General features: G+C 43.8%; 3 protein-coding genes across 3 annotated transcripts in view; all 3 read left to right on the top strand.

The window, feature by feature from the left end:
• The first annotated feature begins 8791 nt into the window (after window positions 1–8791).
• On the top strand, window positions 8792–12059 carry LOC130076545 (keratin-associated protein 5-1). Its single transcript, XM_056241663.1, has 3 exons — window positions 8792–8797; window positions 10949–11418; window positions 11477–12059. Exons 1-3 carry the CDS (start codon window positions 8792–8794, stop codon window positions 12057–12059), a joined length of 1059 nt encoding a protein of 352 aa, XP_056097638.1.
• Window positions 12060–18488: 6429 nt separating this feature from the next.
• On the top strand, window positions 18489–20411 carry slc18a3b (solute carrier family 18 member 3b). The gene has a single exon (XM_056241673.1). The coding sequence runs from the start codon at window positions 18855–18857 to the stop codon at window positions 20397–20399; it is 1545 nt and encodes a 514-aa protein (XP_056097648.1). The 5' UTR covers window positions 18489–18854; the 3' UTR covers window positions 20400–20411.
• A 1010-nt stretch (window positions 20412–21421) lies between these two features.
• Window positions 21422–24093, top strand: part of LOC130076544 (choline O-acetyltransferase-like) — a 20127-nt gene continuing 17455 nt past the window's right edge. Inside the window, exon 1 of the mRNA XM_056241661.1 lies at window positions 21422–21442. Within this exon, the coding sequence (XP_056097636.1) occupies window positions 21437–21442 (6 nt within the window). The 5' untranslated portion in view covers window positions 21422–21436. The remainder of the gene's footprint in view (window positions 21443–24093) is intronic.

Here is a 24093-nt window from a genome sequence, read left to right as displayed (position 1 = left end):
AGCTAATTTGGGATAAGAACAGTTTCATGGGGATACTTGTCTTCTTTCCAGATATTTGCTCTTTAAGCTGTTGTAAAGATATTTAAAGGTTTTCCAAACAGTGTTTTTTTCAGCTCAGATTAAGCTCCGATGATGCAACAGCTTGAGCTCTAGTTCACACGGCTCTGGGTCACTGACTCTCGGTCTCAGCTCTATCTCAGCTCTATCTCAGCTCTATCTCAGCTCTATCTCGGTCTGTACGCTGACACTGACCCCGTAAGCTGGATTAACTCCATGACTCTTCTCAGAAACAGCCTTGGAAATAGACATTGAAGAGCGTAAACACTCCAATAAAAACTTTCACACGGTCCTGAAGCTCTAGATTAGATCACAGTGATGAAGATTTGACCAGTTTCTCTAAGCAAAGCTGACAGACACTTCCTATCACAGGGCAGATTTAAGACTACATTTACATTTAATCATTTATCCAAAGAGACTTACAAATGAGGAGAGCAATAGAAGCAGTTAATCCAACAAAAGCGCAACAATATGCAAGTGCTGTGTATAGAAATAGAGTAGAAGTGTTATTATTAATGGCTCAAGTGCTGGAGAAAAGATCTTTAGCCGTTTCTTGAAAAGAAGCTAAATTTCCAAATAATTGATGAGATTATCCCCCATATTCCCACAATGATCTGGTCAGTGTGATTGTTCAAATGTAAGGTCTAAAAGAAACGCCATCAGTGAAGAGAAAATGCTGTGAAGTTACGCAAGATGCACTAATATTGCAACATCTGTAAAAGAGTCCAGTTAGTTTTATTTAGGTATATATTGCAGGTGTTTCATGGACCCGAGGATAAAGGTCGATTTGTTTAATCATTAACATTCATTCATACAGAACAACTTTCTCCTCCGGCCATATGAGTCTATACTGTCACTACAACACATTCACTCATAATGGGTATACGTCTTTACATGTGGGCCTGATTATTCTTCCAAATAATGCCATTCCACATAAAAGTTTTGGAGAATGTTTAATTGTACCATTTCTGACACTAGATAATGTAATATGTATATCACTCCAGTGGCTGCTTCTTTTCAGCATTTGAGCTAAACCTGTTTACCTTTATCACATGGGAACCCTACTTGTAATCCTGAGCAAAGATTTAAGATTACAGAAGATTTAAGAGTAATTTGGATTAAATTATTTTGCAGCAACACACGCTGAAGCAATGCTAATCAGTTATTGCAGATTATGTAATTCTGAACAGACACTGAAGACACACACCTGAACACACGCTTGTTTCCTGACTGACAGCGCCATCTAGCGGCAGAACTGCACACTGATGCTGAACTACAGCTGAGATCGACACACAAACACTGATCACTGAACTACAGCTGAGATCGACACACAAACACTGATCACTGAACTACAGCTGAGATCGACACACACACACTGATCACTGAACTACAGCTGAGATCGACACACACACACTGATCACTGAACTACAGCTGAGATCGACACACAAACACTGATCACTGAACTACAGCTGAGATCGACACACAAACACTGATCACTGAACTACAGCTGAGATCGACACACACACACTGATCACTGAACTACAGCTGAGATCGACACACACACACTGATCACTGAACTACAGCTGAGATCGACACACAAACACTGATCACTGAACTACAGCTGAGATCGACACACACACACTGATCACAGAACTACAGCTGAGATCGACACACAAACACTGATCACTGAACTACAGCTGAGATCGACACACACACACTGATCACTGAACTACAGCTGAGATCGACACACACACACTGATCACTGAACTACAGCTGAGATCGACACACACACACTGATCACTGAACTACAGCTGAGATCGACACACAAACACTGATCACTGAACTACAGCTGAGATCGACACACACACACTGATCACTGAACTACAGCTGAGATCGACACACAAACACTGATCACTGAACTACAGCTGAGATCGACACACAAACACTGATCACTGAACTACAGCTGAGATCGACACACAAACACTGATCACTGAACTACAGCTGAGATCGACACACAAACACTGATCACTGAACTACAGCTGAGATCGACACACAAACACTGATCACTGAACTACAGCTGAGATCGACACACAAACACTGATCACTGAACTACAGCTGAGATCGACACACAAACACTGATCACTGAACTACAGCTGAGATCGACACACAAACACTGATCACTGAACTACAGCTGAGATCGACACACACACACTGATCACTGAACTACAGCTGAGATCGACACACAAACACTGATCACTGAACTACAGCTGAGATCGACACACACACACTGATCACTGAACTACAGCTGAGATCGACACACAAACACTGATCACTGAACTACAGCTGAGATCGACACACACACACTGATCACAGAACTACAGCTGAGATCGACACACACACACTGATCACTGAACTACAGCTGAGATTGACACACAAACACTGATCACTGAACTACAGCTGAGATCGACACACAAACACTGATCACAGAACTACAGCTGAGATCGACACACAAACACTGATCACTGAACTACAGCTGAGATCGACACACAAACACTGATCACTGAACTACAGCTGAGATCGACACACAAACACTGATCACTGAACTACAGCTGAGATCGACACACAAACACTGATCACTGAACTACAGCTGAGATCGACACACAAACACTGATCACTGAACTACAGCTGAGATCGACACACACACACTGATCACTGAACTACAGCTGAGATCGACACACAAACACTGATCACTGAACTACAGCTGAGATCGACACACAAACACTGATCACTGAACTACAGCTGAGATCGACACACAAACACTGATCACTGAACTACAGCTGAGATCGACACACACACACTGATCACTGAACTACAGCTGAGATTGACACACAAACACTGATCACTGAACTACAGCTGAGATCGACACACAAACACTGATCACTGAACTACAGCTGAGATCGACACACACACTGATCACTGAACTACAGCTGAGATCGACACACAAACACTGATCACTGAACTACAGCTGAGATCGACACACACACACTGATCACTGAACTACAGCTGAGATCGACACACACACACTGATCACTGAACTACAGCTGAGATCGACACACAAACACTGATCACTGAACTACAGCTGAGATCGACACACAAACACTGATCACTGAACTACAGCTGAGATCGACACACAAACACTGATCACTGAACTACAGCTGAGATCGACACACACACACTGATCACTGAACTACAGCTGAGATCGACACACAAACACTGATCACTGAACTACAGCTGAGATCGACACACACACACTGATCACTGAACTACAGCTGAGATCGACACACAAACACTGATCACTGAACTACAGCTGAGATCGACACACAAACACTGATCACTGAACTACAGCTGAGATCGACACACACACACTGATCACAGAACTACAGCTGAGATCGACACACACACACTGATCACTGAACTACAGCTGAGATCGACACACACACTGATCACTGAACTACAGCTGAGATCGACACACAAACACTGATCACTGAACTACAGCTGAGATCGACACACAAACACTGATCACTGAACTACAGCTGAGATCGACACACAAACACTGATCACTGAACTACAGCTGAGATCGACTCACACACACTGATCAATGAACTACAGCTGAGATCGACACACAAACACTGATCACTGAACTACAGCTGAGATCGACACACACACACTGATCAATGAACTACAGCTGAGATCGACACACAAACACTGATCACTGAACTACAGCTGAGATCGACACACACACACTGATCACTGAACTACAGCTGAGATCGACACACACACACTGATCACTGAACTACAGCTGAGATCGACACACAAACACTGATCACTGAACTACAGCTGAGATCGACACACACACACTGATCACTGAACTACAGCTGAGATCGACACACACACACTGATCAATGAACTACAGCTGAGATCGACACACAAACACTGATCACTGAACTACAGCTGAGATCGACACACACACACTGATCACTGAACTACAGCTGAGATCGACACACACACACTGATCACTGAACTACAGCTGAGATCGACACACAAACACTGATCACTGAACTACAGCTGAGATCGACACACAAACACTGATCACTGAACTACAGCTGAGATCGACACACAAACACTGATCACTGAACTACAGCTGAGATCGACACACACACACTGATCACTGAACTACAGCTGAGATCGACACACACACACTGATCACTGAACTACAGCTGAGATCGACACACAAACACTGATCACTGAACTACAGCAGAGATCGACACACAAACACTGATCACTGAACTACAGCTGAGATCGACACACAAACACTGATCACTGAACTACAGCTGAGATCGACACACAAACACTGATCACTGAACTACAGCTGAGATCGACACACAAACACTGATCACTGAACTACAGCTGAGATCGACACACAAACACTGATCACTGAACTACAGCTGAGATCGACACACACACACTGATCACTGAACTACAGCTGAGATCGACACACAAACACTGATCACTGAACTACAGCTGAGATCGACACACACACACTGATCACTGAACTACAGCTGAGATCGACACACACACACTGATCACTGAACTACAGCTGAGATCGACACACAAACACTGATCACTGAACTACAGCTGAGATCGACACACACACACTGATCACTGAACTACAGCTGAGATCGACACACAAACACTGATCACTGAACTACAGCTGAGATCGACACACAAACACTGATCACTGAACTACAGCTGAGATCGACACACACACACTGATCACTGAACTACAGCTGAGATCGACACACAAACACTGATCACTGAACTACAGCTGAGATCGACACACACACACTGATCACTGAACTACAGCTGAGATCGACACACAAACACTGATCACTGAACTACAGCTGAGATCGACACACAAACACTGATCACTGAACTACAGCTGAGATCGACACACAAACACTGATCACTGAACTACAGCTGAGATCGACACACACACACTGATCACTGAACTACAGCTGAGATCGACACACACACACTGATCACTGAACTACAGCTGAGATCGACACACAAACACTGATCACTGAACTACAGCTGAGATCGACACACACACACTGATCACTGAACTACAGCTGAGATCGACACACAAACACTGATCACTGAACTACAGCTGAGATCGACACACACACACTGATCACTGAACTACAGCTGAGATCGACACACAAACACTGATCACTGAACTACAGCTGAGATCGACACACAAACACTGATCACTGAACTACAGCTGAGATCGACACACACACACTGATCACTGAACTACAGCTGAGATCGACACACACACACTGATCACTGAACTACAGCTGAGATCGACACACAAACACTGATCACTGAACTACAGCTGAGATCGACACACAAACACTGATCACTGAACTACAGCTGAGATCGACACACAAACACTGATCACTGAACTACAGCTGAGATCGACACACACACACTGATCACTGAACTACAGCTGAGATCGACACACAAACACTGATCACTGAACTACAGCTGAGATCGACACACACACACTGATCACTGAACTACAGCTGAGATCGACACACAAACACTGATCACTGAACTACAGCTGAGATCGACACACACACACTGATCACTGAACTACAGCTGAGATCGACACACACACACTGATCACTGAACTACAGCTGAGATCGACACACAAACACTGATCACTGAACTACAGCTGAGATCGACACACAAACACTGATCACTGAACTACAGCTGAGATCGACACACAAACACTGATCACTGAACTACAGCTGAGATCGACACACAAACACTGATCACTGAACTACAGCTGAGATCGACACACAAACACTGATCACTGAACTACAGCTGAGATCGACACACAAACACTGATCACTGAACTACAGCTGAGATCGACACACAAACACTGATCACTGAACTACAGCTGAGATCGACACACACACACTGATCACTGAACTACAGCTGAGATCGACACACAAACACTGATCACTGAACTACAGCTGAGATCGACACACACACACTGATCACTGAACTACAGCTGAGATCGACACACAAACACTGATCACTGAACTACAGCTGAGATCGACACACACACACTGATCACAGAACTACAGCTGAGATCGACACACACACACTGATCACTGAACTACAGCTGAGATCGACACACAAACACTGATCACTGAACTACAGCTGAGATCGACACACAAACACTGATCACTGAACTACAGCTGAGATCGACACACAAACACTGATCACTGAACTACAGCTGAGATCGACACACAAACACTGATCACAGAACTACAGCTGAGATCGACACACAAACACTGATCACTGAACTACAGCTGAGATCGACACACAAACACTGATCACAGAACTACAGCTGAGATCGACACACAAACACTGATCACTGAACTACAGCTGAGATCGACACACAAACACTGATCACTGAACTACAGCTGAGATCGACACACACACACTGATCACTGAACTACAGCTGAGATCGACACACACACACTGATCACTGAACTACAGCTGAGATCGACACACAAACACTGATCACTGAACTACAGCTGAGATCGACACACACACACTGATCACTGAACTACAGCTGAGATCGACACACACACACTGATCACTGAACTACAGCTGAGATCGACACACAAACACTGATCACTGAACTACAGCTGAGATCGACACACACACACTGATCACTGAACTACAGCTGAGATCGACACACAAACACTGATCACTGAACTACAGCTGAGATCGACACACACACACTGATCAATGAACTACAGCTGAGATCGACACACAAACACTGATCACTGAACTACAGCTGAGATCGACACACACACACTGATCACTGAACTACAGCTGAGATCGACACACAAACACTGATCACTGAACTACAGCTGAGATCGACACACAAACACTGATCACTGAACTACAGCTGAGATCGACACACACACACTGATCACTGAACTACAGCTGAGATCGACACACACACACTGATCACTGAACTACAGCTGAGATCGACACACACACACTGATCACTGAACTACAGCTGAGATCGACACACACACACTGATCACTGAACTACAGCTGAGATCGACACACAAACACTGATCACTGAACTACAGCTGAGATCGACACACAAACACTGATCACTGAACTACAGCTGAGATCGACACACACACACTGATCACTGAACTACAGCTGAGATCGACACACACACACTGATCACTGAACTACAGCTGAGATCGACACACAAACACTGATCACTGAACTACAGCTGAGATCGACACACACACACTGATCACTGAACTACAGCTGAGATCGACACACACACACTGATCACTGAACTACAGCTGAGATCGACACACAAACACTGATCACTGAACTACAGCTGAGATCGACACACACACACTGATCAATGAACTACAGCTGAGATCGACACACAAACACTGATCACTGAACTACAGCTGAGATCGACACACACACACTGATCACTGAACTACAGCTGAGATCGACACACAAACACTGATCACTGAACTACAGCTGAGATCGACACACACACACTGATCACTGAACTACAGCTGAGATCGACACACACACACTGATCACTGAACTACAGCTGAGATCGACACACAAACACTGATCACTGAACTACAGCTGAGATCGACACACACACACTGATCACTGAACTACAGCTGAGATCGACACACACACACTGATCACTGATCGTCTGGTTTAGTTTCGAGACGTACAACCTAGAAGCTTTGCGCAATATCACTACGTGAAATCTCAAGGCCCACAGAGAAAAAAATGAATAGTTGAATAAATTCGTTATTTTTGTTTGTTTTTTGCGCACAAAAAGTATTCTCGTCGCTTGATAATCTTAAGATTGAGCCACTGTAGTCACTAGGACTATTTTAACGATGTCTTTCATAACTTTTGGGCCGGCCAGTTTCGATCCCTTAAGAAGCCTATGGAGGAGTGATCCAGCTCTCAGATTTAATCAAAAATATCTTAATTTGTGTTCCGAAGATGAACGAAAGTCTTACGGGGTTGGAACAACATGAGGGTGAACTATCCCTTTAGATAGACAAAATCCCCTTACCTTTCCTTTACATAGGCTATGTATTGCGCTGAGTCTTTTTGCAAGTGTTACACACTCGTGTACGGTCGTGATCCGGAGAACACAGGGAACCTAAACACAATTCGCAAGGTGTCCTCGCTCTGCAGTTCATCAACAGCTTCATTGTGTTTCATTCATTTATCGACCATGTCCATAAAAGAGGGCTTTTATAAAATTGCCGGTAAGATATATTGATAGGGTGACATCACATGAACAATTTTTTTTCTTTCAAAAAGCAGATTTCACTTAGAGCACTTAAATGTACTATACAATACAGTACATGTTAAGAATTATTTGTAAAAAAATTTGTTATTATTCTGTTAATCTTATGATAGGATTCCCTAGAGACATTGGAGCAAGGAAGTCCTTTCACAGCCTCAGGCATACATGTGAGATGATTGTTATTTTCTGTGAGATGAATCTTTAAATTAATAGTAACATTAACAGACATAACAATGATCTACTGAACATTTCATCTGCAGATGACTGGTGATCATGAACGTATGATCAGTGCATGTTGTGTCAGCGCTTTGAGGAAGGCAAGTTAAATTTGGTACAGATGAACTGCACTCTTTTTTCAAAAGTGTGTTAAACAGTTTAGAAGCAGATCTCCTAGAAGTGGTAAATGCCTCACTTCTCTCTGGGAGTTTTCCAAACTCCCTGAAAACTGCAGTTGTCAAGCCCCTCCTGAAAAAGAGCAATCTGGATAAGACCATCTTAAGCAATTATAGACCGATCTCAAATCTTCCTTTCATAGGCAAGATCATTGAAAAAGTTGTCTTCAATCAGCTGAACAAATTCTTAATCTCGAATGGATACTTTGACAATTTTCAATCTGGTTTCCGATCGCATCACAGCACAGAGACAGCGCTCATAAAGATAATAAATGATATTCGCTTAAATACTGATACAGGTAAATTATCAGTGCTGGTACTACTCGACCTCAGTGCTGCATTTGACACTGTCGATCACAACATACTTCTTGACAGGCTGGAAAACTGGGTGGGGCTTTCTGGGATAGTCCTAAAATGGTTCAGGTCATACTTAGAAGGGAGAGGTTATTATGGGAGTATAGGAGACCATAAGTCTGAGTGGACGTCCATGATATGCGGAGTCCCTCAAGGCTCAATTCTTGCACCACTCCTGTTCAACCTGTATATGCTCCCAATGAGCCAAATAATGAGACAGAACCGAATCTCTTACCACAGCTATGCAGACGACACACAGCTCTACTTAGCCCTATCGCCTAACGACTACAGCCCCATTGACTCCCTGTGCCAATGCATTGATGAAGTCAACAGTTGGATGTGCCAAAACTTTCTTCAGTTAAACAAAGACAAAACTGAAGTCATTGCGTTTGGAAACAAAGATGAAGTTCTCAAGGTGAACGCATACCTTGACGCTAGGGGTCTAACAACTAAAAATCAAGTCAGGAATCTTGGTGTGTCTCTAGAGTCAGATCTTAGTTTCAGTAGTCATGTCAAAGCAATAACTAAATCAGCATACTATCATCTGAAAAATATTGCAAGAATTAGATGCTTTGTTTCCAATCAAGACTTAGAGAAACTTGTGCATGCTTTTATCACCAGCAGGGGGGATTATTGTAATGGACTCCTCACTGGCCTTCCTAAAAAGACCATAAGACAGTTGCAGCTCATACAGAACGCTGCTGCCAGGATCCTGAGCAGAACCAGAAAATATGAACATATCACACCAGTCCTCAGGTCTCTACACTGGCTCCCAGTTACATTTAGGATTGATTTTAAAGTATTATTACTGGTATATAAATCCTTTAATGGGCTAGGACCTCAATATATTGCAGATATGCTCACTGAATATAAACCTAACAGAGCACTCAGATCATTAGGATCACATCAGCTAGAAATACCAAGGGTTCGCTCTAAGCATGGAGAGTCTGCTTTTAGCTATTATGCCAGCCGCAGCTGGAACCAGCTTCCAGAGGAGATCAGATGTGCTCCTACAGTAGTCACATTCAAATCCAGACTCAAAACACATCTGTTTAGCTATGCATTTACTGAATGAGCACTGTGCCACTGTTCGTCCGACTGTTTTTACTGTACTGGTTTTGTCTTTGTTTGTTTTCTAATTTCTAATTTATTTATTTATTTATTTTTCTAATCTCTGGAAGAGATTTTGAAGGAGTAAGTTATACTGCTGTATAAGAAGTCGCTGAGAGCGTCGTTAAGGGTAACGGCAGCAGACAGCGCACACGAAGCGTGCTCTGTGGGGCCCCCGCTGGGCATTACTGGTGTAGCACCACCCCAGCAGAGTACGTCCCTGGGCTAGAGGCCCAGTGGCACTGTAAACCTGCTCAATCTCTTCCATCTTAGATAGGGGTGGACCAGTACTACTTTATTTGATTTTTTATTCTAAACTGTTTTAATTATTCTTATTTGTTTTGATTATTTTAATTTCTTCTATGTAAAGTACTTTGAATTGCCATTGTGTATGAAATGTGCTATATAAATAAACTTGCCTTGCCTTGCCTTGCCTTGCCTACAGTACAAAACACTGTTCATTTGAATTGGGACAGCAAAACCTACACAATTTTCCCTTTTCTGTTCTATGAGAGGGCTTTTTGATGGCCTGTTGGTGGGAGACGGGTTTAGATGACCCTATCCTGACCCTCAGACGGGGCCAAACCAGAGTGAAGATAGAGATGACCGCATCCTAAAGGCCCATTCCAGCTGTGTTCGGCTTAGCTCCGGCTGTGCTCCAACTGTGTTCGGCTGTGCTCCGGCTGTGTTCGGCTGTGCTCCGGCTGTGTTCGGCTGTGCTCCGGCTGTGTTCAGTTGTGCTCCGGCTGTGTTCGGCTGTGCTCCGGCTGTGTTCGGCTGTGCTCCGGCTGTGTTCGGCTGTGCTCCAGCTGTGTTCAGTTGTGCTCCGGCTGTGTTCAGTTGTGCTCCGGCTGTGTTCGGCTGTGCTCCAACTGTGTTCGGCTGTGCTCCAACTGTGTTCGGCTGTGCTCCGGCTGTGTTCGGCTGTGCTCCGGTTGTGTTCAGTTGTGCTCCGGCTGTGTTCGGCTGTGCTCCGGCTGTGTTCGGCTGTGCTCCAGCTGTGTTCAGTTGTGCTCCGGCTGTGTTCGGCTGTGCTCCAGCTGTGTTGGGCTGTGCTCGGCTGTGTTCAGTTGTGCTCCGGCTGTGTTCGGCTGTGCTCCAGCTGTGTTCAGTTGTGCTCCAGCTGTGTTCGGCTGTGCTCCAGCTGTGTTCGGCTGTGCTCCAGCTGTGTTCTGTTGTGCTCCAGCTGTGTTCGGCTGTGCTCCAGCTGTGTTCGGCTGTGCTCCAGCTGTGTTCAGTTGTGCTCCAGCTGTGTTCGGCTGTGCTCCAGCTGTGTTCGGCTGTGCTCCAGCTGTGTTCGGCTGTGCTCCGGCTGTGTTCGGCTGTGCTCCGGCTGTGTTCAGTTGTGCTCCGGCTGTGTTCGGCTGTGCTCCAGCTGTGTTCGGCTGTGCTCCAGCTGTGTTCGGCTGTGCTCCGGCTGTGTTCGGCTGTGCTCCAGCTGTGTTCGGCTGTGCTCGGCTGTGTTCAGTTGTGCTCCGGCTGTGTTCGGCTGTGCTCCAACTGTGTTCGGCTGTGCTCCAGCTGTGTTCGGCTGTGCTCCAGCTGTGTTCGGCTGTGCTCCAGCTGTGTTCTGTTGTGCTCCAGCTGTGTTCGGCTGTGCTCCAGCTGTGTTCGGCTGTGCTCGGTTGTGTCCCCAGAGCGGGCCTGTTCTGTACAAAACAGCCACCCTCAGCTTCTCCCTTTAAAAGTGACTTAAAATTTCTTTTAAGTCACTTTTAAAAACGCACTTGTTCTCTTTGGCCTACAAATAAGGTGCATGTACATGTATATATATGTGGTTGCATGTTGCACCACATATTAAGGTGCATGTACATGTATATATATATGTGTATATGTGTACATATTTTTCTCCATTGCATCGTATTACATTGAATCACATCGCGTTGAATCGGATCGCACCGCATCGTAAGAGTAAGAGTGGGCGCATGCGCGAGCAGTCGGTGTTTGTGTTTGAAAGCTCCGTCGAATCAATTCATTAATCCTTGATTTTCTTCTTTACCACTCATTTATAAACAAGCACTTTCTATTTTTATATCATGGGAACTTATCCTCGATACTATTCCTTATAAAAAACAATCGGATTGCTTTGATATCGCTACTTAGACCCAACTTTGCGAATCTCGGCTACTAGCCTTTAGTCCGCTAGCATTTCAAGCGTGGCCTCGCGCCTATTGACCGTCTGATTTTACACCCGTTTCACTGAAAGGATACAGGTTATATCCGGCATTTCAGTCCTAAATTACTAGTGATATTGGTAGTATCACTACTAATCTACTGTTCATCTGTTATGGCGAACATATCAGATGTGTGTCTAACGTTACCTCTGAGTGCAGGTGAGGACACATTCGAACTGATTTCGGTACGATTGGAGCTTGAATCGGTGGAGAAACAGATCCGTGGTCTGCTAGAGAGGCAAGCCGAGCTGCGGGATCGGCGATCAGCGCTTGAAACGTCACGCGCCGATGCTCACAAGTCAGTGGTTAGTAACTTTTTGACTCCGACTTCGTCCACTCCGTGCGTTTCTCTGCCCAGGAGGACGCGATCATCTCTGGCATCATTCACTCCGGCACCAACCCAACACCATGGACCCTGGATGATCCCACAGCGGAAGACACGAGCCAGGACCAGAGCAAGAACCTCTCCGCCCCTCCCGGTCTTCGAGATCTCCACCCGGAACCGCTTCTCCCCTCTTCGCGAGTCGGAACGCGACAACGCCGTGATCATCGGCACTTCCATGGTCCGTCATGTCCGTGCTACCTCAGGTAAGGGTAAGGTGCGCACTCACTGCCTTCCTGGTGCTCGTGTTCTTGATGTCGCCGCACAGGTTCCCGAGATCCTGAGCGGTGAAGAGCGCGTCGGAGCTGTGGTGCTTCACGCTGGAACAAACGATATCAGGCTGCGGCAGACGGAGGTTCTGAAGAAGGACTACAGGAGCCTGATCGAGGCGGTACGCAGCACAGCGCCTGAGGCAACGATCATCGTGTCTGGACCGCTTCCCACGTACCGACAAGGACAGGAAAGGTTCAGTAGATTATTTGCACTAAATTAATGGTTAATGTCATTGTGTAATGAACAGAAACTGCTCTTTGTAAATAATTGGAATCTGTTCTGGGAGCGACCTAGGCTCTACCGTGCTGATGGCCTGCACCCCAGCAGAGCCGGAGCGGCTGTGCTGTCGGACAACATCTCCAAGACGTTACACACTGTATGACTAGAAAATCAAATTCCAAATCACAGTCTTTGCTGTGCCAATTTAATTGATATAAGTAGTGTAGAACATTATATAGAAACTGTGTCTATTCCTCGTTTAGTGAGGCCAAATAATAAATCCACTGTAGGATCTAGGAAAAATCTTATTGTAATTAAACCTGAAAATCTAAATATCAGTGAACAAAAACAATTTCTAAAACTAGGTCTTCTAAACATTAGATCGCTCACACCTAAGGCGGTTATTGTAAATGAAATGGTCACAGATAATAGCTTCGATGTACTTTGCCTTACTGAAACCTGGCTTAAACCAAACGAGTATTTCGGTCTAAATGAGTCTACCCCGCCAGGATACTGTTATAAGCATGAGCCCCGTCTGATCGGTCGTGGCGGCGGTGTTGCAACAATCTATAGAGATATTATTAATGTTACTCAGAAAACAGGTCACAGGTTTAACTCGTTTGAAGTACTTGTGCTAAACGTTACGCTCTTAGATGGAAGAAATAAATCCCTATTATCTCTAGCCTTGGCTACTGTATATAGACCTCCAGGACCATATGCTGATTTCCTAAAAGAGTTTGCAGACTTTCTCTCAGATCTATTGGTCAATGCCGATAAAGCAATAATTGTTGGAGATTTTAACATACACGTAGATAACACAAACGATGCGTTAGGGACTGCGTTTACAGATTTATTAAACTCCTTTGGGGTCAAGCAGAATGTCAGTGGTCCCACTCATCGTCTAAATCATACACTAGATTTAATTATATCATATGGAACCAATCTAACCGATATAGATATTATACCGCAAAGTGACGATCTCACCGATCATCACATGGTAACTTGTATAATACGCACTGCTGAAATTTGTCATGTTGCGCCACGTTATAGACCAGGCAGAACAATCCTTCCGACCACTATAGATAGATTCTCAAATAGCTTACCTGATCTATCTCAGCTGCTCAGAGAACCCAAACAAACAGATGAACTAGAGGAAATGACTAGCAGTTTGAGCACCATTTTCTCTAGTACATTAGATATTGTTGCACCAATTAGATCAAAAAAGGTTAGAGAGAAAACTAAAGCACCATGGTACAACAGTGCTACGCATGCTATCAAGAGAGAAACTCGTAACTTAGAGCGTAAATGGAAACAAACTAATTTAGAGGTCTTTAGAATCGCGTGGAAAGACAGTATGTCTCGTTATAAAAAAGCTCTAAAAGCAGCCAGGGCTGAGCATCTCCGCAAACTAATAGAAAATAACCAAAATAATCCAAGGTTTTTATTTAACACCGTGGCTAGACTAACAAATAAACAGACATCACCCGAGCAAATTATTCCGTTACAGTATAGCTGTAATGATTTTATGAACTACTTCAATGAGAAAATAGAAAGCATCCGAAACACAATTGTAAATGTACAATCCTCTATGGTGTCTTATGATTCAGCCTCAATTATCGCCCCTCAAGAACAACTACACCGCTTTACAACTATAGGACAGGAAGAGCTAAATAAACTTATCATTGCATCTAAACCAACAACATGTTTATTAGATCCAATACCAACTAAATTTCTGAAAGAAGTGTTACCTGTAGTGGAAGAGCCTCTTCTTAATATTATTAACTCGTCTTTATCTTTAGGTCATGTTCCAAAAATATTCAAGCTGGCAGTAATAAAACCTCTCATTAAGAAACCGAGAATTTTCTATAAAACTTGAAGAGACTGTAGGTTATCTGTATAGGTTGCATAGTATTTGCAGTCATTACGTTCCTGTGTATATTGCGTGAATGACGGGTGGTTGGGCAGATATTGTGTTGCGGTAGGTAGTATGCCATACGGAACCGTTGTCCACTGAAACTGCCTTTTCACGCACCAGTGGGGCTCGACAGCCTTAGTCAACGGGTTGGCGCGTATGGTTGGGTTGCGGAGAGATTGTGAGATTGTGGTTAGGTCTCAGCAGCAGGAGGGACGTAGAGGTCAGTAAGCTGGGCTGAGTTGAGTGGGGGACGGAGGGGGGTGATTTTGGGACGCAAGAGTCACTGTCTTCATGTTTTGTCATTTACGCCTGTGTTATGGAAATCATCATTATGAACAGCAGCTACGCTAATTATTTTCCCTTTGCTTTTCTGCTGTTATCTCGGGACGCGAGTCCCGAGAAAATGGCGTTCGTCAGCTCCAGTTTGTATCCAGCCTCTCACGGAGACTTCAGATGCTCCAATCACAAAGCCTGTGAAGTGACGACTCAACACGGGCGATATGGACTCTCTATGGTGGACGGCACTGATCCTCAACAACTTGTCTTAAGACCGGCGTGATTACTTGGACTTCCAAAAAATACTCTAAATGTTCCGATCCAATCTGACTTGTAATGCTGCCCGAATCATGCACTGTTCCTTCGTTGGCCAGAGGAGAACTGGCCCCCCGACTGAGTCTGGTTTCTCCCAAGGTTTTTTTCTCCATTCTGTCACCTGATGGAGTTTTGGTTCCTTGCCACTGTTGCCTTGGCTTTTGGCTTGCTTAGTTGGGGACATTTAACATTTAATATTCAATAATATTATTGATCTGCCTTACTTAAGGTGGACGTTGACGCAATATCTTTTAGAAACAAACTTTGTTATATTGTTTTCATGTTATCACTGTGAAGCGCTTTGATACAATCTGTATTGTAAAAAGCGCTATATAAATAAAGGTGACTTGACTTGACTTGACATATATGTGTGTGTATGTATCTATATATATGGGTGTATATATAGATATATTTATACTTTTTTTTTTTTTTTTTGTCTATTCTATATTTCTCTCCTTCGAGTATGATACTAGTATTAAACCTGTTACTGTCTTCTCTGTTTTATTTTCTACTACTGATAGTCTCTGAGACTTCTTGGATGTCTCCCGTTTTAAGCTGTTCTTAACCTGTTGTACTGTTCTATGATGTGCTACTACGCATGGTGTTGGTGTCTTTTAATTTTGTAGTTCTGTGAAGCACTTTGGTCAGTCAGTGGCTGTTATAAAATGTGCTATATAAATAAAATGAACTTGAACTTGAACTTCTCCCGGTGAAACAGGCCTTCCTCCGGCTTCTAAATATCACACTTTTTTCTGTTTGCTGCAAACAAACGTCTGTGATAAAATGTTCACAAAAATAATAAATGGTTGTGGTAAATACTCACCACTTTGAATTTTATTTTTTTATTTTCTCTTTATCCGCTGCCAAGAACGTGTGGAGTTGGGGTTGCATCTAAAAAAATCAATGAATATTAATCTTTCTTAGGATATGCATGCACATTTTTTATATATTAAAAAAATTATTATTACACACACACACACACACACACTGACACACGCACACACACACACACACACATACACACACACAATTTTACATGAATATAGAACGTATTTGTTCAGCTTCCGCATTACCGCATCCAGCGATCTCTCTCCAGCAGTGTCCTCGTGCTGTATGGGTTAGGGTTGGGTTAGGGTTGGGTTAGGGTTGGGTTAGGTTAGGTTAGGGTTGGGTTGGGTTAGGGTTCGCCATAGTGCTGCGGCTGCAGAGACCGTGTCGCTCTGAGCATAAAGTCGCCGCTCTTCTGAATGATCATCTCTTGCTCCTCCAAAAGTTGATGAGCTGCATCCTGGTACCAATAAAGCCTGATTGCATCGGTTTGGTTTTGTCAACTCAAAACTACTCTTGTAACCCCGAGTTAGTTCAGCTTCCTCCATGGGCATGGCACAGGCCCTGTGATGCATGAGTTTAGTTCAGCAGGAACAGAAACCTATGAAACGGCCAATAGATGTCAGTGTCACGCCGCAGTTCATTAGTGCTGATGATCACAATATAACTGTGCATGCTTTATTATTTCCCCAAATACTTCCCAAAAGGTGATATCATATTATTATTGTTTTATCTCATGTCCGTGAATTTAAATATTTAAATAATAGTTCATAATTTATTCGTCCTAATAATAAGCGGTTAACCAGCCAACACAAGTCTAGTCAACTCAGCTTTATTTCTATAGTGCTTATACTTACAGAGATAACAGGAACATGATGATTCTGTGTCGTTCCGCTGAAGTCAGTTCAGTGTTTCGCTGTAAAGATGATCATCAATTATTGAATAAGTTAATTTCATCTATAAAGCAGTTCTAAAAAATAAAAAACATTTTTTTAAATGATGTCATCGTCCAGCTCAGTTCAGTTCTCATACAACAGCGTCAGACGATTATGATCATATTTTTCTTACTGGTTGAGGTGTCATTGTTATTTCTCTGTCTTCTTTTTCTTTTTCTTTCCTTTTCATTTTATGTTAATGAATTCAATGCAGTGCTGTTTCTTTTCTTGCAATAAAAAAACACAGTAGCGTCAGTAAAGTCAGATCAATAATACTGATGAATATTAAGTGAATGATTTAAATTATTTAACATTGTAATATCACGTTTCACAGAAATAGTCGAATAAAAAGAAACTAACAATTATAAGTTTGTGTGTATGTGAGTGTGTGTGTGTGTGTGTGTGTGTGCAATGAGAACTTGCATCAAGAAAACACTTAATATACATTTTATCCTGATCTGACTGGAAACCCTGGCGCTCATATAATGTGCATTTCTGGTTTTGTTCATGCATTTATTATTTGTCCAGCATATTCGGATTATTATCCGCGGGCATTTGCGACGCAAGACGAGCTTTGATGAACTTTTGTTCTTGCGGTTATTTGTCCAGTCTTAGGAGAACAGACTGAGAGCTGATCCAGTGAGAGCTCGTCAGAGAACTGTTTTCTTCATCATGTGAGGATGTCTCTGATTGGTCAGTGATTGGTCAGTGATTGGTCAGTTTTAAAACGACCGCAGCTGATGACCAGCGGGCACGCGCGCGCGCGACACACACCCCTGGAGAGAACAGACAGAGGAAACTGATATTGGCACACTTCTTAATTTGTGCTCATAGCAAGTCTACTATTTCTGGTGGAAAGAAAAACTGATGTGAATGACCACAGGTGACAGACATTGCGCGCACACGAGAGAGAGCGCAAACTCAATACGCGCGTAGCAGGAATGTAAATGAAAAAGGCTCAGTAGAAATGGAAATGCAAGATGCAAAGCTCAGGATTGTGAAGAGAAAAGACTAGCACGTCACCAGCCGAGAGACCAGAGCAAAGCAACCCGAGCGCGCGCGCCGGACACCGGGAAAGTTCGTGCGTAAAAACCAAAAGCGTCACTGCACATAAAGGGAATGAAAAGACATTCTGAAGGACATTTCTCTTGAGGGAAACAGGCATGGAGTCTGCTGGCTCTGCTGGGTCTGCTGGGCTGGCTAAATCAGCCGCACTAAAGTTGTCTGAGATGGGCGAAAGAAGTAAACAGCTGGGCAGCGCGTTGCGGGACCCGGAGCGGCAGAGACGCGTCATTCTGGTGATAGTTTGCGTCGCGCTTCTGCTGGACAACATGCTTTACATGGTGATCGTTCCCATCATTCCCGATTATCTCACGGATTTAGAGAACGCGCAAGCTTTGCGCACTCATGCCAACTCTTCCCTGAGCAGAGCAACCCGGGAGAACCTGGACATCCAGATCGGGGTGTTGTTCGCGTCCAAGGCCATCCTGCAGCTCCTGGTGAACCCGTTCACCGGCACCTTCATCGACCGCGTCGGGTACGACATACCGCTGCTGATCGGACTCCTGGTCATGTTCGTCTCCACGTGTATATTCGCGTTCGCTGAGAACTACTGGACGCTGTTCTGCGCGCGCAGTCTACAGGGGTTCGGCTCGGCGTTCGCGGACACGTCAGGGATCGCGATGATCGCGGATAAATACACGGAGGAGGCGGAGAGGAGTCGCGCGCTCGGCATCGCGCTCGCCTTCATCTCGTTCGGGAGCCTCGTGGCGCCTCCGTTCGGCGGGATCCTGTATGAGTTCGCAGGTAAACGGGTCCCGTTCATAGTTCTGGCCTCCGTGTGCTTGGCAGACAGCGTTCTGGTCTTGACTGTGATCAAACCTTTCTCTAACAGGACGCGCGAGAACATGCCGGTCGGGACGCCCATTCACCGGCTCATGATTGACCCGTACATCGCCGTGGTGGCGGGCGCGCTGACCGTGTGCAACATCCCGCTGGCGTTCCTGGAGCCCACCATCTCCCGCTGGATGGAGAGCACGATGAACGCCAGTGAGTGGGAGATGGGGCTCGTCTGGCTGCCCGCGTTCCTGCCGCACGTGCTGGGCGTTTATGTCACTGTCCGATTAGCCGCGAAGTTCCCGGACCTGCAGTGGTTCTACGGGGCCCTCGGGATGGTGATTATAGGGGCCAGTTCGTGCACTGTTCCCGCATGCAGGAGCTTCGGCCAGCTGATGGTCCCGCTGTGCGGAATCTGCTTCGGCATCGCGCTGGTGGACACGGCGCTCCTGCCAACGCTCGCGTTCCTGGTGGACGTGCGTCACGTGTCCGTGTACGGGAGCGTGTACGCCATCGCGGACATCTCCTACTGCGTCGCGTACGCGCTAGGGCCTGTGGTCGCGGGGCAGATCGTGCACCACCTGGGGTTCGTGCAGCTGAACCTGGGCATGGGTCTGGTGAACGTGCTGTACGCGCCCGCGTTGCTGATGCTGAGCTCCGTGTGCCAGATGAGGCCGTCGCGCTCCGAGAGCAACGCGCTGCTGGAGGACCCGCCCACGGGCTTGTACCACACCATCCGACTGGAGGAGCGACGACGCGCGCGGAAGGGTCTGTGCGTCACGGCGACCAACGCGCTTCCCGTGGACGAGAACGGGCTCTTCGCGCGCTCCAAATCCTGCTCGGAGGAATCATCCGGACCCGAGTTCACTTAACAAAACTCACACACTCACTAAACTCTTAACTCAACTTAACCATCCTGATCTCATGAAATGCGTATCTATAGCACGCATTGTGTCTATCGTGTAATTTATACGCGAAAATAAGTTTTTGCGTGCATATGATGTGTCTGGTGCGCAATATTTAGTTATTAGTTATTCTCACAGAAGTGTTTCTGCTTTCCACGTCTTTTATGATTTCGACAGAAACTATTAGAGGTTTGTCTCTAAACGCCAGTGTCTCTGTAGTGTGTAGAAGATGTGATGTAACTGCACAAACCCCGAATAAAAGAGTGCTCATATTTCCCTACACATGCCTTTTTATTGACTGAATCAATAAACATGACAATGAATCAGCTTTTATGTTTTTTTTTTAGTATCTTCAAATTCTCAAAGTTCTTCAAAAAGATTCTTGTAAAATAATATATTTTAACGACGGTCGAGGGATTTTGAGTCCGTTTGAATTTTTGTGGGTTTCATTTCATTGAATTGAAACGAAATATATAATTAATTCAATTCAATTAATTAAATTACATATAAAACCTGTTAAGGTGGGACCAGATATGAGACTAATTTAAAGACAATTTTGATAGATAGTAACAACTCTAAAATAAAAATACATTTCCCCCCCCCCATATTTTCCATGACGAAAAATACAAATAGATGCACCGTCCATCATCTAACATGATAAAAACAAACTGTTTAATAACCAGCATTTACTCTAGTATGGGTGTTGTTAATTGAATAAATAAAATCAGAAAATGTAGCTAGACAGCATCAAATAATGTGTCGAATAAAACATAAATTGTCGGAAGGGATGAAAGAGCAGCAGCACCTCTGGAAACAGCTGGAGGAGCATCAGTGTGTGTGTGTGTGTGTGTGTGTGTGTCGGGAACGGGTGGGCGGAGTCACGGACACACACACACACACACACACACCCTGACCATGTCCGCGCGCCCGCTGAAACACACTTGAAGCTGCTGGAGCGACACACACTGATGGAGCGACACACACTGATGGAGCGACACACACTGATGGAGGTGAGCGGATCTCTATACTCTCTAGAACTTCTGTAGAAAAGTTTATACAGGAAGGGTTTGTATTTGAAATCATTTATTAGTGGCATAGTTTTCCTACAGTACTTTTGCACGTCTGTCACTGCACACCTGAAGCTCCAAGCTGCCATTGCTCTATGAAGTTGTGCATGTTTTCTGTCACGCGGGTCAGTGTTTTATCATCATCATCATCATCATCATCATCATCATCATCATCATTCATCATCATCATCTACATCATCATCATCGACAGATCGGTCCTCTTATCGCGACTGTAAAAGAGCGAGAAACATTTGCATCTATTTTCATACTTCAGTCATATTCTCCTACACCACAGTTCCCTCAATCAATTAAATTAAATTAAAAATGAAATTGAGTAAAACATTTATGACTCCCACTTCTGATGAACTTCACGAAAGCGTTCAGGTCCATCCATCACACTAAAACAATCGTTGCAATCTGAAATAGAAATTTGTCTAAATATTATATTTTAGAGAAAGTGGCCATTTTCATGGGGATGTTGCAGGTTATTCCATAAATAGCTCAAATGTAATGATGTCACCGTGTTTCGTGGTGATTGACAGCAATCAAACATCTGTTGATTCAGGATCAGAGACTCGGGGTTATTAATAAGGCTTGAGAGAGCCAAATTACTGAAATGCTATTAAACGTATTATTGTTCATTTTTCTGAGACTAAAATGTCTGACTCTAACTCCTCCTAGAGCTTTAACCCAATCTCCTAACTCGGCTCGGACCTTCAGATATCTTTTCTAACTGATCGGATTTACGGTTTTCTAAAACTCGGGAAAATCCCATTGACTTTGACGTTGAGACAAACTTTAAGTTGGCTTGAGAAAGCTGGACCAGAGAGTTTGAAGAAGTTTTAAAAGCTTTAAGTTTCTAGTAGTTTGAAGTTTCTAGTAGTTTGAAGTTTAAAGTGATTAGATAGATAGATATTTTTTAGATGGGTTAGAAATCGTACATAGAATGGTAGTTTAATTAAGTTGGTTTGAGAGAGCCAATTTACTGAAATGCTATTTAAACGTATTATTATTCTTTTTCTGAGACTAAAATCTATCTATCTTTCTAGATATAGATAGGTAAAATCTAACCCTAACCCTAACCCTAACTTTAAACTTAAAGCTTTTAAAACTTCTTCAAACTCTCTCTGGTCCAGCTTTCTCAAGCCAACTTAAAGTTTGTCTTAACAAACTTTTTAATCTAGTGATTATTATTGCTGCTGTTAGTTGTCGTTAAGCACTCTACAGCTGCGCCCAGCACTTCTGGATGAAACGTCTGGCCTGTTTCCAGCTGTTCTTCGGGTTTGTGGAAGAACCTGAAACCGGAATCAAACACACAGAGATGCTTTCATATCGTGGATTTCTTCTGATTCAAAAAGTTGTCAGACACAACAGCTAATGTTCATAGTGGATTACAGTAGCAACAGCTAATGTTCATAGTGGATTACAGTAGCAACAGCTAATGTTCATAGTGGATTACAGTAGCAACAGCTAATGTTCATAGTGGATTACAGTAGCAACAGCTAATGTTCATAGTGGATTACAGTAGCAACAGCTAATGCTCATAGTGGATTACAGTAACAACAGCTAATGTTCATAGTGGATTACAGTAGCAACAGCTAATGTTCATAGTGGATTACAGTAGCAACAGCTAATGCTCATAGTGGATTACAGTAGCAACAGCTAATGTTCATAGTGGATTACAGTAGCAACAGCTAATGTTCATAGTGGATTACAGTAGCAACAGCTAATGTTCATAGTGGATTACAGTAGCAACAGCTAATGCTCATAGTGGATTACAGTAGCAACAGCTAATATTCATAGTGGATTACAGTAGCAACAGCTAATGTTCATAGTGGATTACAGTAACAACAGCTAATGCTCATAGTGGATTACAGTAGCAACAGCTAATGTTCATAGTGGATTACAGTAGCAACAGCTAATGTTCATAGTGGATTACAGTAGCAACAGCTAATGCTCATTATGGATTACAGTAGCAACAGCTAATGTTCATAGTGGATTACAGTAGCAACAGCTAATGTTCATAGTGGATTACAGTAACAACAGCTAATGCTCATAGTGGATTACAGTAGCAACAGCTAATGTTCATAGTGGATTACAGTAGCAACAGCTAATGTTCATAGTGGATTACAGTAGCAACAGCTAATGTTCATAGTGGATTACAGTAGCAACAGCTAAGTTTCATAGTGGATTACAGTAACAACAGCTAATGTTCATAGTGGATTACAGTAGCAACAGCTAATGTTCATAGTGGATTACAGTAGCAACAGCTAATGTTCATAGTGGATTACAGTAGCAACAGCTAATGTTCATAGTGGATTACAGTAGCAACAGCTAATGTTCATAGTGGATTAAAGTAGCAACAGCTAATGTTCATAGTGGACTACAGTAGCAACAGCTAATGTTCATAGTGGATTACAGTAGCAACAGCTAATGTTCATAGTGGATTACAGTAGCAACAGCTAATGTTCATAGTGGATTACAGTAGCAACAGCTAATGTTCATAGTGGATTACAGTAGCAACAGCTAATGTTCATAGTGGATTACAGTAACAACAGCTAATGTTCATAGTGGATTACAGTAGCAACAGCTAA

This window comes from Rhinichthys klamathensis, unplaced genomic scaffold (genome assembly GCF_029890125.1).
Source record: "Rhinichthys klamathensis goyatoka isolate OS25496 unplaced genomic scaffold, OSU_Roscu_1.1 h1tg000661l_1, whole genome shotgun sequence".
NCBI lineage: Eukaryota > Metazoa > Chordata > Actinopteri > Cypriniformes > Leuciscidae > Rhinichthys > Rhinichthys klamathensis.
Note: the sequence above shows the minus strand (reverse complement) of the source record. Positions and strands in the feature narration are given on the sequence as shown.